Raw genomic sequence first — 16,468 nt, forward strand, 5'->3', positions numbered from 1 at the left:
AGCCCAGAAAAGTACTAGAAGATTTTTGCAAAAGCCACCTAAGAGGTCCACTATTCAGACAGAACTGGGCTTTTTGCTATTTTTTAAAACAGCCTCCCACTCCACCTCAAGTGTTGTTTTGATGTGCCATTGTACTGGCAGTAGTAGCTTCAAGTTAGCGAGTTCAGATAAATATTTTTTCTCAAGGTTACAATCACAGTCTAAAAGGATTGTTTGCGTTTCTTAGAGTGACATTATTAAGGGCCAGAAAAAGATTTAAAAGTAACAAAATGCCTAGATATGAAACTTGAGCAATGGTGTTTATTTTGCCTTAAATTATCCCTTTGTCTTCTTGGAAAAATCACACACAACACATTTCTTTTAGCTCTGTCTGCTCTTTGGTACCTAAACAAAATAAGTGGCCGACTGGCTCAGCCTGCTGAGTCCTTCTAGGAGAACAGCGCCACCCAACCTTCGATAGCCCCGTGGTTACGGATCCTTATTCAAGGCTCTTAGGAGTATACAAAACAATCCTGTTCACTCAGCACTGGGAACCAAACTAAAGCCTGCATCGTATCCTTTCATAATGGAAGAAACTATGTATACCTGTATGTCTCCCCAACTAGGTTGTAAATCCATAGAAACAGAGGCTGTGTGACTTTTAGTCCCTTGCTTTTCATTCAATAGATATTTCTTTTCTGTGCATCATGGTGGGCCAGATACTTCTTGGGTAGTTTTCGTTTGCTAGGCTACTGAAAGCAGATACCATAAAATGGATTGGCTTTAACAAGGGCAGCTTATTAGCTTACAAGCTTTCAGTTTTGAGGCCATGAGAATGTCCAAATCATCATCAAGGCAACGCTTTCTTCCCAAAGAACAGCTGCTGGCGATCCTGGACCCTTCTGCCACTTGGCAAGGCACGTGGTGGCGACTACCAGCCTCTCCCTTCTCCTCCAGGTTTTGCTGATTTCAGCTTCTTGCTTCCATGACTTTCTCCTTGTCTGAATTTCATTCTTATAAAGGATTCCAGTAAGAGGATTAACACCCACCCTGGGCCACACCTTAACTAAAGTAACCTCATCAAAAGGTCCCGCTTACAATAAGTTCACATGCACAGGAATGGGTTAACTTTAAGAACATCATTTTCTGGGGAATATACCACCGGTACCCTTTTCAGGTCTTTTGCATCAAGAGCACATGGTAAAAGTTCCGTGTGTTCGGGGGTATGTAAAATAATATAAATAAGTAAATAAACAGTGGGATAATGTGAACAATTACATTTTAAGCAGCTATAGAACTTTCCCAGAAGAGCTGCTAAAGAATAGGCAGCCCATTTGTGTTGTCACTAGGTAAATGACACATCAGAGCTTGCTTACTCTGCAGTGAAGGGCACATCTAAATTATCATGGTTTGCTTTAAACCCTCACTTTAGTCAAGATAGGTAGCATAGGTAAGAGAATTTTTCTGCCTTGCATTATTTATGTTGAAAATAAACTAGTTGGGGTCTTTTGCTCCTATAGAGAGACTAATGGGTAGGAGGTTTATAATAGAAGATCTAAATTTTTCATGACCCGTCTTTTCTTCCTTCAGAATCTTAGTCTCTCTCCTCCCTCTTAGCTCCCAGCAATAACATTCCTCTATAATAATAAAATGATATAAAAGGGGAGCAGGGGGATAAGATCTGGCAAAGTTGTAAACAAAGAAATTTGTCTCACATCTATATAAATGCTTTTCCACTGATTAAATCGTTTTTAAATATTTTCGTATTATATGGTATAATATCTTCAACCATAAAAGTGATTGATATTAAAGTGACTTCTATTGAAAAGTTCTATTTAGGGTGGTCTGTGCTAAACACTCTTATTAACATAGCCCCAGCTGGAAGTAGAGGAAACCAGAAAAAAAGGCAGGGCTCCTACTTGCTTCCTCTTGCACATTTTATTCTTTAAATAGCATAACTTGAAGAGTTAGGAGACTTTTTACTAAATTGCTAGCATTAATCTGGTTTAACAGAAGGATACCATAAAACTGGCTTCGTTGAAGATGTGGAACAATTTATTGGCTAATGGGGGTTAGATTTATTCTCATTTCAAGCCACGGTCCTCCTCTGATGGCTCTATCAGCCATTTAGAACCTTGAGCCTGGCTTTACCAGGGCGCTGTGGGGAAACAAAATATAGACTAACAACAGTTTTTGCTTTATTTTGAACCTAATAATTTTTTTCTTTTAAGATTTATTTTTATTTATTATTTCTCCCCACCTCCTCATTGTTTGCACTCGCTGTGTCTGCTCGTCTTCCTTGTTTCTTTAGGAGGCACCGGGAACTGAACCTGGGACCCTCTGATGTGGCGGGGAGGTGCCTAATTATTTGAGCCACCTCCATTCCCTGCTAAACCTAATGTTTTGTTTATGACCAAGAATCAAATAATTCTTTTAGTAAGCTCTTTAGTTTCTTCAAAAGGAGAGTTAAGATTAATAGAATATACCAAAAAAAAAAAAAAAAACCCAACCTGTTAAGATACTTTATTTTTCATTTTATACCTCTCCATAATGTTTGATTTTTTTCCCTTGTCAATGTGGATTTTCTGGGAGAGTGAAATATTATCTCTCTCTGTGTAATACATCTATCATAATAAAAATTGGGGCTACACTCCTAATAATACATTAACAGTGAAAAATAGTTACCACACCAAATGTCGGTGAGGATGTGGAGAAAAATGGATCTTTCATAAACTGCTGGTGGGAATGTAAAATGGCACAACCACTCTGGGAAATAATTAAAGAGTAAACACCCACTTACTCTGTGACCCAGCAATTACAGTCCTGGGTATTTATCCCAGAGAAATGAAAACTTACGTTCATGCAGAAACGTGTACTTAAATGTTTAGAACAGTTTGGTTTTTTTTTTCACAACAGCCCAAAACTAAACACTACCAAATGTTCTTCAAGGGGTGAGTAGTTACACAAACAGCGTATATTCATGCCATGAAATACTGCTCAGCATTTAACAGGAGCAAATTACTGAGATGCTCAGTGTTATTAGTCAGGGATCTTGAGAGAAACAGAACCAGCAGGAAGCATCGTTTACTGTTACTGGCTTACCCGCCTGGGGATTGGCAAATCTGAATTCCGTGTAGCAGGCTGCAAGTTGGGAAACCAGTGAAGGTTTCAGTAAATTGCCGGGAAGAAGCTGACTGGCTGAAGTAGACAGAGACATTCTTTTTGGCTGCTGAAATCATCTCTTCTCCCCTAAAGCCTTCAACAGATTGAAGATGTCGGAGGCCATAGGTGATTTAAATCCACAGACTATCTCCACAGTAACAATCAGGTCGGTGTTAGTTTGACGAAACAACTGGACACCGTAACCTGGCTAAGTTGACTCATAAACTTAACCGTCACACTCAACAACCTGGATGTATCTCAAGTGAAATAGGCTGAGTGAAAAAAAGCCAGCCTTAAAGTTACATACTGTGTGATTCCATGTTTGTAACATTTTCTAAATAATGAAATCATAGAGATAGATAACAGACCAGTATATTCCAAACCTTAGGGGCGGGGAGGGAAGGGACAAGTGGGACTATCAAGCGTGAGGAAGAGCTTTGTGATGGTGATGGAATAATTCTGTGTCTTGATTTTGGTGGTTACGGGTATCTACATATGTGATAAAATGACATAGAACTCTGTACACACATCGTACCAAAGTCACGTTTTTGGTTTTAATATTGTGCTACATACTTATGTGAGATGTAACCGTTGGGGGAAACTGGGTGGAGGGCATGCAGGACCTCTCTGGAATATCTGTAATCACTTCCTGTGACTATCTTTTTTAATATAGAAAATTAACTAGTTTTTTTTGTTGTGGTGGTTGTTTTTTAAAGATTTATGTTTTATTTCTCTCCCTTCCCCCCCCCCCAGTTGTCTGCTCTCTGTGTCCATTCACTGTATGTTCTTCTGTGACCGCTTCTATCCTTATCAGTGGCACCAAGAATCTGTGTTTCTTTTTGTTACATCATCCTGTTGTGTCAGCTCTCCATGGGTGCGGCGCCATTCTTGGGCAGGCTGCACTTTCTCTCGCGCTGGGCGGCTCTCCTTATGGGGCACACTCCTTGTGTGTGGGGCTCCCCTACGCGGGGAACACCCTTGCATGGCACGGCACTCCTTGCGCACATCAACACTGCGCATGGGCCAGCTCCACACGGGTGGAGGAGGCCTGGGGTTTGAACCTTGGACCTCCCATGTGGTAGGTGGATGCCCTATCCATTGGGCCAAGTCCACTTCCCAAATTAACTAGTTTTTATGAAGTAAGAAATTAGCAACATTTTTAGATCTCCTGCTATTTCAAAGTACCTGGCAGACTTGCAGCTGATACGCTCTTTCATTGTTTTTACTAGCTTGATTTTAAGTAGACAGATTATTAACCCTGTTCATTCTTTCAGCACATAATTACTGAGCACTTGCTAAGTGCTCGGCTCTGTCAGTGTGCTGGGGATACAGGTAGGAAGAAGACAAAATTCCTTCACTCATGAAGGTTACATTTTTGGAATGTAAAGCAAGCCTAACAGAAGATAAAGAATTTTTCCCCAGCTCTTCTGGATACTGTTTGAACTCAGGGTAAAGGGAGGTCCCCCAATAACTGCTTTAGTGTGTGCTGCCCTCTAGTTTGGTATCTCCAAGTACTTTAGTGTGGATGGAATATTTTTAATTCCGATGACGTTTCTTGCAAGAAAAGGAACCTGATTTGGAATCACTGGAAGTAGTAAGGAATAAGAGATAAAAAGACTATTATAAGGAAAACAGAGCCTGACAGCTTCTATCCTTAGTGTTGGACAAATGGATCAGTTATTGGGAAAAAACCAATGTAGGATGGATTTCATAAAGAGGTTAAAAAAAAAAAAAAGGGAAATACTGGACCTGAAAACAGATGTCTGAATTTGAATTTGGGACCTTCCATTACTAACTTTGTGACTTTGGGAAGGTCACTTAAGCTCTCTGAGAAAAATAATTATAGTCTTTATTTTTTTCATGTTAGATAAATTAACGCTGTATGAAAGCTCATTTTAAACAGACAAGTTGGAAAGGTGATTGCTGAGAACACAGTGGGGGAAGGGCCCTTCTGTCTTCTACACAAAGCAATTTTTCAGTTCTCTCCCTGGGGAGGACAAGTGTCCATCTTTGTGGAGTTGGACCCAGTATCCTGGGATGGAGAAATTTGAAGATAATGAAAATAAATATTGATTTTGAGTTTTGAGAAGAAGAGAATCTTAAGTGTGGTGGAAAAGTGAATAGAGACAAGATAATCAGGTTGAGGGAAGGAGTATTCTTGGCTAAAGCTTGTATGGCTGGCCACCCCCTACCACGCTACCTCTAGTTTTGTGCATTATGTCTCTCTCTGTCTCTATCTGTCTCTGACTTTTCTTCTCTAATACCTCTCTCTACTCCACATGGTCAGTGTAAGAAAGACAGAGGGAAAGAGAAAAGGAAGGGAAGGAGAGAGGGAGGAAGGAAGGAAATATTGATGTTAGAAAGGAAAAAAAACTATGAGGTTGTTCCTTTCCTGTTTAAAGTGGTGATTCGCTGGTTCTGTCATCATCAGCCTTTGGTCCCACGGCCCTTGCCTGACCCATACCCTGAGATCTTTAGGACTCGAAGTGGGAACACTTGGCCTCATTTTCTGCTTCTGGTTCCATTTTGTACTCCCCAGTCTTTTCTAGTTAGCTTGTTCTGTTCCCCAGTAATTAGTTTTAGCCATTCTCTTACATAGAAGTTAAAAACAGGCTCTCGAATCAGACTACCTAGGTTTTAATCTTGGCTCCAGCCCCTATTAACTAGTTATTTATACTCCCTATGCCTCAGTTTCCTCATCTATAAATAATAGAGGGTTATGGTGAGGAATAAAGGATGCAGTCATAAACATTTAACAACTCTTAGGTATTATCTGTAGTTGTAACTGAGAGTCTCAGCTGCCTTTTGCCTCTTTGCTGCTGATCCATGGCTGTCCTGCCTCTGCTGTGATCTGCTCTGTGAACGAGTGTGCTCTCTGCCTTTTGCTTTAGATTTTCTTTTAAAGGTCCCCTTGGCACTGTGATTTTTGCAGGATGGCACCCTGGTGCTGAGGGGACTGGGGCTAGAGAAGGGTTCTGAATATATTTCTTTCCCATGGTACATCACCGTCATCACCACCACCCTCATCATCACCAGCGCTGCTACAACTCTGTGGTGACAGCGGTGTAGAATGACGAGAGCAGGAGGGCCAAAGCATTCTTTTTAATGGGTAGGTCATGGTAGAGAACATGAAACCGTGGCTTACCTAAATTATGGGATTAGTTTAGGAAGAAAGAATTATAACCAAATGCTACCTCTTTTCAGTTTCCACTTAGGTCTATTGATTCAACCACATTATTAAACTACTTCTATATGGCAAGCACTAGGATAGCTCAAAGTAAAGGAGCCCTTAATTTCAGGGACACACGGACGGAGGGGAAAGACCGATATAAAGGCCTGTCTGGCGAGTATGCCAGGGAATTTGAGGAGCACAGTTAAGGGCAGCTTTCTAATGTTCCTCGGAGTGGCCCAGCAGCATCACCCGGGGGTCTGTCAGGAGCCCAGAATTTCTGGAGGTGTTTTACTAGCTCTGCAGAAGATTCTTAGGCCCAGCCAACGTCGAGAAACACAGTCCTAGCGCTGTTGAAGCTTGCTGACAAATTCCAGGGCAGGCGGAGGTTTCTTTCTCAAGTCCTACAGAGCAGCCCCATGCTGCTGTCCTGTAGTGTTTACAGCCTGCCCTACGGTGGCTGCGCCGGCAGAGGCTGCCCTGCCAGTTGTGGAATGCTGTCCAGAGCTTCCAGAAAGCCTCGGTCAGCTGGCCTCAGGCCGGCCGCGCAGCTTTGCTGCTGGAGCTCTTATCTTGAAGCCTCAGTAGTGGCCCTGGCCAGCCGGCCGGCTGACGCACTGGGAACAGGGGGAGTGACCCTGGGCTGGGAAGTGGGGGCGTCCTGGATATTGTTCCTCCCGTTTCTGTGTCCCGCTGCCTTTTTCCCCGAGCTCGGTGCTCTCCCGTCCCCGAGGATGGCATTCCCAGGCAGGGTACGCCCTTATGTCATCCCAGAGAACGAAGAAGTACCCGAGACGGCCCTCAACAGCGTCCACGAGGCTAACGGGAATGAAGACGAGAGGGCTGTGTCCAAGCTGCAGCGCAGGCACAGTGACATAAAGGTCTACAAGGAGTTTTGTGACTTTTATGCGAAGTTGTAAGTGCCGCTCCTGCTGGGGTTCTGCCCTTTCGCCCCCAGCATTCTTGGGCTCTCGGTTCATTTTGACCTGGCTAATGCTATTTTATTTACTTTATTTTGGGGGGCGTTTTTCCAGGGTGTCCCAGGGGCTCTGAGGGCTGCTTACAATGCAGCCAGTTGCAAGAGGCAGATAGCTTGCCTTGTCAGGTAAGACTTCCTCCCACAAGATGAAATGTGGATGTGAAGGAAAATGCCACCATTAAAGTTGTAAACTATTGGTTCCTGACAACAGTATGAAGTTTTATTATACAGTCTGAAAAGGGGAGGATTAGAAATGGTGTGAGTTGGGGGGGAGGTACACCAAATGTGGGCTATGGGCTATGGTCTGTAGAAATATTTTTCTTGATTTCGTGAAATATTCTTTCATGATTTATAATGGATGCTTCATGGCAATGCAGGGTGTTGGCAGTGGGGTGATGTATGGGACCCCTGTATGGGGTTGTATGTGTTTGTTTTGTAAGTTCACGGCTTTTACTGTGCATTTATTGTTTGTGTATGCTCATGTATGAGTGATGTACTTCAAAAAAAATTTTTTTTAATGAAAAAAAAAGGGAGGTTTAGAAATTTCGTTGTCAGGATTTACAATAGAAAGCATGTATACTCTGAAACTTCGCAAAGACAAGGAGTTTATAAAGAAATACTTTTTTTATGATGTTTCAACAACCAGCAGTTTGATGTAGGGTAACTGGGTTTCAGAATACAATACTGTCTCTAGGAGATTGAATGGGTAAATAAGGATAATGTGTAACCAGCAAACCTATCTATCTGTCTGTCTGTTTATCCATCTCAACATGCTGTGAGAAAACTCTAAATGGTTAGTCTTATTTATAGTAAGTGGATTTTAGCAAACAGTTTTCTTAAAAAGTAGTGCAAAGTAGCCTTGACTTACTCAAGTAAGATGTTGATCTGATTCAAAATTGTATACTTGGAATTATTGCTAATCCCAAATTTGTCAAAGAAGAATCAAGGAGAAGATAACTGACCTGATTCTCTATTTCCGTTAATTCATTCTGTGTGATAGTACAACAGATATAATGTATCTCATAAACTCATAAGTAAGTCTGTTTAAGTGTAATTGGTGTACTATCTTTTGATAGTAATCAAGAATTCATTCTGTGTGAAGGTACAACAGATATAATTTATCTCATAAACTCACAAGTAGGTCTATTTTAGTGTAATTAGTAAACTGTCTTTTGGTAGTAATCAATATTTTAACTGGTGAATTCCCAAGATGATTTTTGGATTTACACATTGTTGCATTTTAAGTAATCAAGAAAATTTGTTTTGCTATGCTATGATAAATGAGACACTTGAATAACAGAAAGCTAGATAATACCAAGTCTTCTGTGTGAGGTTGATTTGTGGAAGTAGATCAACTAAGTCAGTTATGACTGGCCAGTTATGACGATTCTTTACTAAAGGTTTTTACATATATATATTTCGCTTACATATTCCTTGTCAGCAACACTTTTTAGTAAATGTCCTCTTCTGAAAAAAAATAATAGCCAGTTAATTATGACTAACAGCTATAACTGCAGGTTTAATTCTGTTATACCATTCATAACTTCTAAAAAGTAACTTCTTGTTATAATGTATTAAGTATAAAGTAAAAAGTATATTTGGTGCTAAAGCGTCAAAGACAAGAAAGGAGAGGGGTAAACAGTTCATTTAGAATGGTGAGATTTGTTGGTATTTTTTTTTTTCCTGAAAAGTTTCCTTTAATGTTCTTGTTTTCTTTTTCTTTTTTTTTTTTTTTTTCTTCCTTGTTATTAAAAGGAATACTTTTTGGGAAATATTTATTACTGTATTTCTCTAAAACAAGTTTAATTTGGCTGTGTGGTGAAATAATTATGTGCTTGCTTTTATGTGCCCATTTCTTAAATCTATTTGAATATTTGAACTTGAATACAGTCTATAATATCACAAATATAAACAGGTCAGTGATTATCAAGCTCTTTGCTCTTGGGCCACTTTGCATTCTTACAAATGATTGCGGATTCCAAAGAGCTTTTGTTTATCAATATTTATTGTATAAGAAATTAAAACAGAGAAAAATGTTAAATATTTATTAATTCATTTAAGAATAACGCTGAACTCATTACATGTTAATATAAATGTTTTTCAATGAGAAGTAACTGTTTTCCAAAACAGAATAAGTTTAGTGGGAAGAGTGGCATTGCTTTACATTTTTGGAACTCTCATTGTCTGTCTTAACAGAAGAAGATTCTCATATCTGCTTCTGCATTCAACCTATTACAATATGTTGCTTTAGATGAAATACATGAAGAAAATAGGGTCTCTCACTGATATGTGGTTAGAAAAGGGAGGGATGTATGGACCCCTAAAAGGGTCACAGGGACCCCGACATTTTGAGAACTGCTGATCTTAGTGATAACAGACCAGGTCATTCCAGAATGTTCTCCTTTTCTAGCTTTTTTGGAGTTCTATTAAGATCATGGAGGATTTAACAAATCCTTTGAGAGGGTTTAGAATTAATAATAATGCCTTATGGAAGTAGATGTGGCTGAAGCAATTGAGCTTCCACCTGCCACATGGGAGGTCCTGGGTTTGGTTCCTGGTGCTTCCTGTAGAAGACGAGCAAGACAGCAAGCTGGTGCAACAGGCTGGTGCGGCAAGCTGACACAACAAGAAGATGCAACAAGGGAAGTGGACTTGGCCCAGTGGTTAGGGCATCCGTCTACCACATGAGAGGTCTGCAGTTCAAACCCCGGGCCTCCTTGATCCGTGTGGAGCTGGCCCATGCGCAGTGCTGATGCACACAAGGAGCACCCTGCCGCACAGGGGTGTCCCCCACATAGGGGAGCCCCACACGCAATGAGTGCACCCATAAGGAGAGCCGCCCAGTGCGAAAGAAAGTGCAGCCTGCCTAAGAATGGCTCCACCCACATGGAGAGCTGACACAACAAGATGGCGCAACAAAAAGAAACACAGATTCCTGTGCCACTGACAACAACAGAAGCGGACAAAGAAGAAGACACAGCAAATAGACACAGAGAACAGACAATGGGGGTGGGTGGGGGGAAGGGAAGAGAAATAAATAAATAAAACTTAAAAAAAAAAAAGACACAACAAGAAGACATAAAGAGGAAATACAGTGAGAAAGACAACAAAACAGGGAGCAGAGGTGGCTCAAGTGATGGAGCGCCTCCCTCCTACATGGGAGGCCCCAGGTTCGGTTCCTGGTGCTTTGTAAAGAGAAGATGAGCAGACACAGAGAGCAAACAGCAAGTGCAAACAATGAGGGTGGGGGAATAAATAAATACAAATCTTTTAAAAAATGTTTAAATAATAATGCCTTAAATTTGAGTAGCATCTTCTAGTTTCCGATGTGTGTTTGCACCCTTTTTCTTATTTCATCCTCAAAAGAGTTTATTTAGTAAGACAAATGCCAAAGAAAAACAGGATCAAAAGCAGGAGGCCCTGACAGAACCTAAGATGCTAATGTAAAGAGAGGAGAAGAATTTGGAGTGCTTCTGACACAAGCAAGAACTAGGGCTTTATATATAAAATGTGATTTTTATGATCCTGTAGAATTTGCTCCTCGATTCTTCAAGTTGTTTGGTCTTAAGTCAAAGAAAAGATCGACTGTGTGATTTCCTGTCCTTTGTGTTTTGCAGCAACATGGCCAATGCGCTGGCCAACGCCTCTTGTGAGCGCTGCAAGGGGGGATTTGCACCTGCTGAGAAGATAGTGAACAGCAATGGTGAGCTGTACCATGAGCAGTGTTTCGTGTGTGCTCAGTGCTTCCAGCAGTTCCCAGAAGGACTTTTCTATGAGGTGAGTCCACGTGGACAGAAGCATAGCGCCATCTCCCTCCCCTGCCCTTCTTTTTAAAGCCATCTTTCTTTACTTTAAGTTTCAGTATCAAAGATGGTATTGAAGTAGCAGATACAGTGCCAGTTATTGGATACCTGTCTGGTCAGTGACATCATGTATATGGAAAATACTGGCAGTGGCCTCGAAGGGATTCCCTAGCACATCCCACCATTTACACCTGCTTGGTTTACCTTCCTATTTTAAAACCCACAATACCTTGTGACTTAACCTGTAAGATCTAACCACTCCAGCTCAGCCTACAAAATCCTTTCATCAACTTCAGTGACGTTTTTTTAGCCTTTCCACTCAGGTCTCCGCTCACTTGCCCCTGTGTGGTCCTTGCTGGTTCTTGCTCCTGTGATTTTTCCCTTCTCAGAGGACCCTTGGGCATCCTTCGCAACCTAGAGGGTCTGTTCCCTACACCACGACTTTCACGGCTAATTTTATCCAGTCTGTTGCTTTTACTAACCCATATCCCCTCACCCAATGCCACATTGTTGTTTATTCCTGTGCTAACTTTGATGATTTAGAATTATTCTCAGATTGTATAAGAATGTCTTATTTTCCCAGAGCTCTCTACAGAGTGGATTCTTAGGAACTGCTTCTTGAGAAGAGAAGAAATGTCAAAGATAAGCACTTACATTTCTCTAACCATGACAAGGGCTTCCACACTTTTCTAAAGAGAATCATTCAGAAACTGAGGTTTTGGGGTGATACACTGTCCCTGTTTATCTCTTCTGTGTAATTTAATATTCTTTTTCATTTTCCAAACACTCGTTTTTCTTGATCCTTGGGTGTTTACCATGTGGTCTCCACTTCCTTTTTATTTTTTCTCACCATTACTGAAAGCCCTTCCTCACAGTAAACATGTATTTTGGGGCGAAGGTCTTGAGAGGCTGGTTACATGCTGAAAAGGAAGAGTGATGTGTGTTTGTGTGTGCTGAGAGGAAGATTAGCTAGATTATTGACTTTTACTAAGTTACTCCTTACATATTTGTAAATGTGGTACCTATTTGTGTGTTTTTATATAATATATGCATGTAGGATTATGTTATCCTCAAGAGGGTTGCTCTTTAATTTCTTTTGTATAGCACATTTTTAAAAATTTCCCGTCTGCAAGCCACTCATGGGAAAGGAAAGCTAGTTTTGAACGGTCAGTAATAAGTCAGTCGTTTGACACCCCGGCCCCATTTTCCCCTGGAAACAATGCCAAACATGGTCGTGAGGGTCCCAGGTCAGCCCACAGAAAATCTGTTTAGCCATCATGGGCTAATGTATAGGGTACTATAACTATCGGAATTGGCTTTAAGAGTTTTGGTTAGGGAATTCAGTTTTACTCACTCGTCATACACATGTATGGAGCTCCTGCTAGATGCAAGTATCACACATCCCCTACCCCAAAAATCTTAGCAATAGGGACAAGAGTTACTTTTCTCTTGTCCTTCAGCTCTTCCTAACTTCCCTGGGCAGTGGAAATCTCTCTTTTTTTGGGTGATGGCTTTTGGAATGGGAATGGCAAGTAACAATTGTCAAGGAGAAGGGTAAGAGAGGTGCAGTGTCCAACTGTAAGAAGGAGGATGGGAGAGGGGCTTTGGTGGGGTTTAAATGGTGGCGTCCGAGTTAGAGACCTGGCTGGAGCTGTGGGTAATGAGGAAGGTGGTGACTGAGGATGTGGTCTGGAATTGCAAGGAAGAAAAGGAAATCCCTAGGGCTAAGGCATCAGGAAGAGAAGGGGAACTTCCTTCGGTATTGGTGGGGGTAGGGAGTGGGCAGTTACTCGTTTTGGGTAAAAGGACCTAAGGACCTCCTCCTGTTGACTCGTGTCAATCTAAAAGTCAACCACAAGAGTGGATGCATGCCAGGACTGTGGCAGGGAGCGAGAGAGTACTTCAAAGCACCTTTAAGGAATCTCGGAAATCTGCCTTTAGAGGGAACATTAGTCTTCATATTGTGTAAACCCCCTGTACCCACCTCCTCCTCCTTTCTTTCTTTTCTTTTCTTTTTTTTTTTTGAGGCCCAGATTGGTAAAAATGTCCATGAAAACACAGCTAAGTTTGTTACAGGGATAGGATTAGAACCTAGTTTGGTCTTCTAATATCCAATACAGGATGTTTTTCCTTTTACACATTATTTTTTAAATATAAGATATTTTTACTGAACTGGGTAATTTTTGCAAAGGCCTCTGGAAAGATTCCAGAGAAGTAATAAAGAAGAACTCAGAGACAGAGCCTGTATTTTCAAACATATTTCTTACTTTTCTGGCCTGCTCATCCGTCTGAGAATACCTTGGAGCGCCAATCCTCCGTGGCTTTCTTTTTCTCATTCATGTTTTTGCTTGCCACTCTGGGATTAGTAATATTGTTAAGTTACCTCTACTAACCAGCATGGCAATCTTACTTTTTTTAAAAAAGATTTATTTTTTACTTATTTCTTCTCCACCCCCACTCCCCCCTGGTTGTCCACTCTCTGTCCATTCACTGTGTATTCTTCTGTGATCACTTCTATCCTTATCAGCAGCACCGGGAATCTGTCTTTCTTTTTGTTGCATTATCTTGCTGCGTCAGCTCTCCATCTTGTGGCACCATTCTTGGGCAGGCTGCACTTTAAACACTGGACGGCTCTCCTTACGGGGCGCACTCCTTGCACGTGGGGCTCCCCTATGCGGGGGACACCCCTGCGTGGCACAGCACTACCTTGCACACATCAGCACTGTGCATGGGCCAGCTGCACACGGGTCAGGGAGGCCCGGGGTTTGAACTGCGGACCTCCCATGTGGTAGGCGGACGCCCTATCCATTGGGCCAAGTCCGCTTCCCCAGCATGGCAATCTAATAAACTCATGGTTCCATATTTGAGTTCATAATATGCAAAGCCATTTGTGCTTAGTCAGAGAGGATGGCTCTGTAGCAGCCTTGAGTAGCACAGAATAAAGCATGACTCACACTTGCTCTCCCGCCCAACTCTGCTTACTTCTAGCCTAAAAATACTCTCCCTGGGTTTGTCTGGTATTATTCCAAAAGAGGTTATGAATACTCAGAACTAGTTTATTAATATGCTATTGCCCTAGCTTCAGCTCTCTTGGACCCTGAAGGAGATTGCTATTTTTTTTTTTAATTTTTTTTTTTTTAAAGATTTATTTATTTTATTTAATTTCCCCCCCTCCCCTGGTTGTCTGTTCTTGGTGTCTATTTGCTGCGTCTTGTTTCTTTGTCCGCTTCTGTTGTCGTCAGCGGCACGGGAAGTGTGGGCGGCGCCATTCCTGGGCAGGCTGCTCTCTCTTTTCACGCTGGGCGGGTTTCCTCACCGGCGCACTCCTTGCGCGTGGGGCTCCCCCACGCGGGGGACACCCTTGCGTGGCACGGCACTCCTTGCGCGCATCAGCACTGCGCATGGCCAGCTCCACACGGGTCAAGGAGGCCCGGGGTTTGAACCGCGGACCTCCCATATGGTAGACGGACGCCCTAACCACTGGGCCAAAGTCCGTTTCCCGAGATTGCTATTTTAACCATAAAGTTTACCATGAAAACCCATTCTCTAGCAAAGTGGGTGTAGCTCAGTGGTTTGAATGCCTGATTTGCATGTATGAGGTCCCGGATTCAATTCCCAGTGAGTACCTCCTAGAAAACACACACACACAAATACACAAACAACCTTCTCCAGTCCAGGGATCTGTAAAAGCAGCCCATGGAGAATTTTTCTTTTGGTTGAGTATTAGAGAAAATGCTGTACAGGGCTTCCAAGGAACATCTACTTTCTCAGTTATGCCCAACAAAAATTGTTTGCCAGAAAAGGAAGCTTGAAAACTTATCTGATTTTGTTTTCCATTTGAGACATGACTCAGGGGCTGATTCAGTTTTGGTAATAATAACAAATGTGACTGGTTTTGTCTTATTATCGAAACATTGTCCTTCCTTTTACTTACACCATCCCTCCTTTTTCTTTTCCCTAGAAGATTAGCTACGAAGACTTTTAGGTTGGTTCTCTGTACTCATTTTCCCCTTGAAAAGGTGCTTTACTTTTCCGTTGGAACTTCCTGGTACTTTGGATCAGATGACCGGGGCATTCTTCCACTCTGGCCACAAAAACACATCAGGAATTAGACTATTGTTTCCTAACCACTCATTAGGATGTGTGTCTGGAGATAAGCTGATTGGGCACGGGTGTTTCTGGCTTGTCCACACTGCCTCTGCGGAGTAATTTTGCAGCTGCCAGGATTAATACTCTTACCGGCTCCTTCCTCAAGGTGAACTTGGATTATTGGTTTAAAAAGTAAACCTAAAGTTTGTCTTTAAGATGTAATCCATCACCACTGACGAACGTAAGATAGAGCTTAGTGTTTCTTTGTGCTCTGCAACTTTTATCATCAATAACAACTCTTTTACGTGGTGTTTCTTATTGCGAGATCTGTTAGGGGTGTTTTCTTCCTAATGCCATCTGTTTCATTTCCTTTATCTTGATCTTCTTTGAATTTTCCCAGCACTTTGCTTATACTTCTAGCATGGAGAACATATGTCATTTTAAAATTGTAGCTTTTTATTTATATGCTTGTCTTTGCATCTAACATTCTATAGGTGCAAGTGCTGTCCTAATTAATTTGATATCTCTAGCACTTGTTGTAGTAGGATTAGCTGACAAGTAGGTGCTTAATAAATACAATGATATATATATATGTACAGAACTTGGATGACCCATTCAGATGTAGGCCTGTAGAATAAAAGGTTAATCTACTAACTAGGAACTAGTGTAAACATTTTCCAACTTAGACATGTGCAGGCTATACTTCATGTTCTTGGTGCTTTTATCCAACCCCTATTGTTTATCTCATGAATGTTATTCATGGTTTTTCTTGCCTGTGTGCAAAGCAGGTAAATGAGGAAGAAAAGCATTCTTAATAGGTAAACAGAACTCCTGAACCATGATGTATTTTCTTTTTTTTTTTTTTTAAGGTTTATTTTATTTTTCTTGCCTTCCCCCCATTGTCTGCTCTTTGTGTCCATTTGCTGTGTTTTTTTCTCTGTCCGCTTGCCTTCTTGTCATGTGGTACCAGCAATCTGTGTCTCTTTTTGTTGCATCATCTTGCTGCGTCAGCTCTCTGTGTGTGTGGTGCCACTCCTGGGCAGGTTGCGCTTTTTTCACATGGGGCAGCGCTCCTTGCAGGGCGCACGCCTTGCAAATGAGGCTCCCCTATGTGGGGGACACCCCGCATGACACGGCACTCCTTGCACACAGCAGCACTGTGCATGGGCCAGCTCACCACATGGGTCAGGAGGGCCTGAGTATAGAACCCTGGGCCCTCCATATGGTAGGCGGATGCTCCATCAGTTTAGTCACAGCTGCTTTCCCCATGATGTACCTTCAGTACCA

General features: G+C 41.8%; 1 protein-coding gene across 13 annotated transcripts in view; it reads left to right on the plus strand.

Annotated features, from left to right (window-relative positions):
* LIMS1 (LIM zinc finger domain containing 1) overlaps positions 1 to 16,468 on the plus strand; it is a 157,168-nt gene that overhangs the window by 113,841 nt on the left and 26,859 nt on the right. For 11 of the 13 annotated variants that reach the window (XM_058278310.2, XM_058278311.2, XM_071208750.1 and 8 more), the window contains exon 2: positions 10,907 to 11,066. In XM_058278310.2, the coding sequence (XP_058134293.1) occupies positions 10,907 to 11,066 (160 nt within the window). Of the gene's footprint in view, positions 1 to 6,889; positions 7,227 to 10,906; positions 11,067 to 16,468 lie in introns of those variants that run through there. The other 2 variants (XM_058278307.2, XM_004476907.5) reach the window with 2 other exon arrangements.

Source organism: Dasypus novemcinctus, chromosome 17 (assembly GCF_030445035.2).
Source record: "Dasypus novemcinctus isolate mDasNov1 chromosome 17, mDasNov1.1.hap2, whole genome shotgun sequence".
Classification (NCBI taxonomy): Eukaryota; Metazoa; Chordata; class Mammalia; order Cingulata; family Dasypodidae; genus Dasypus; species Dasypus novemcinctus.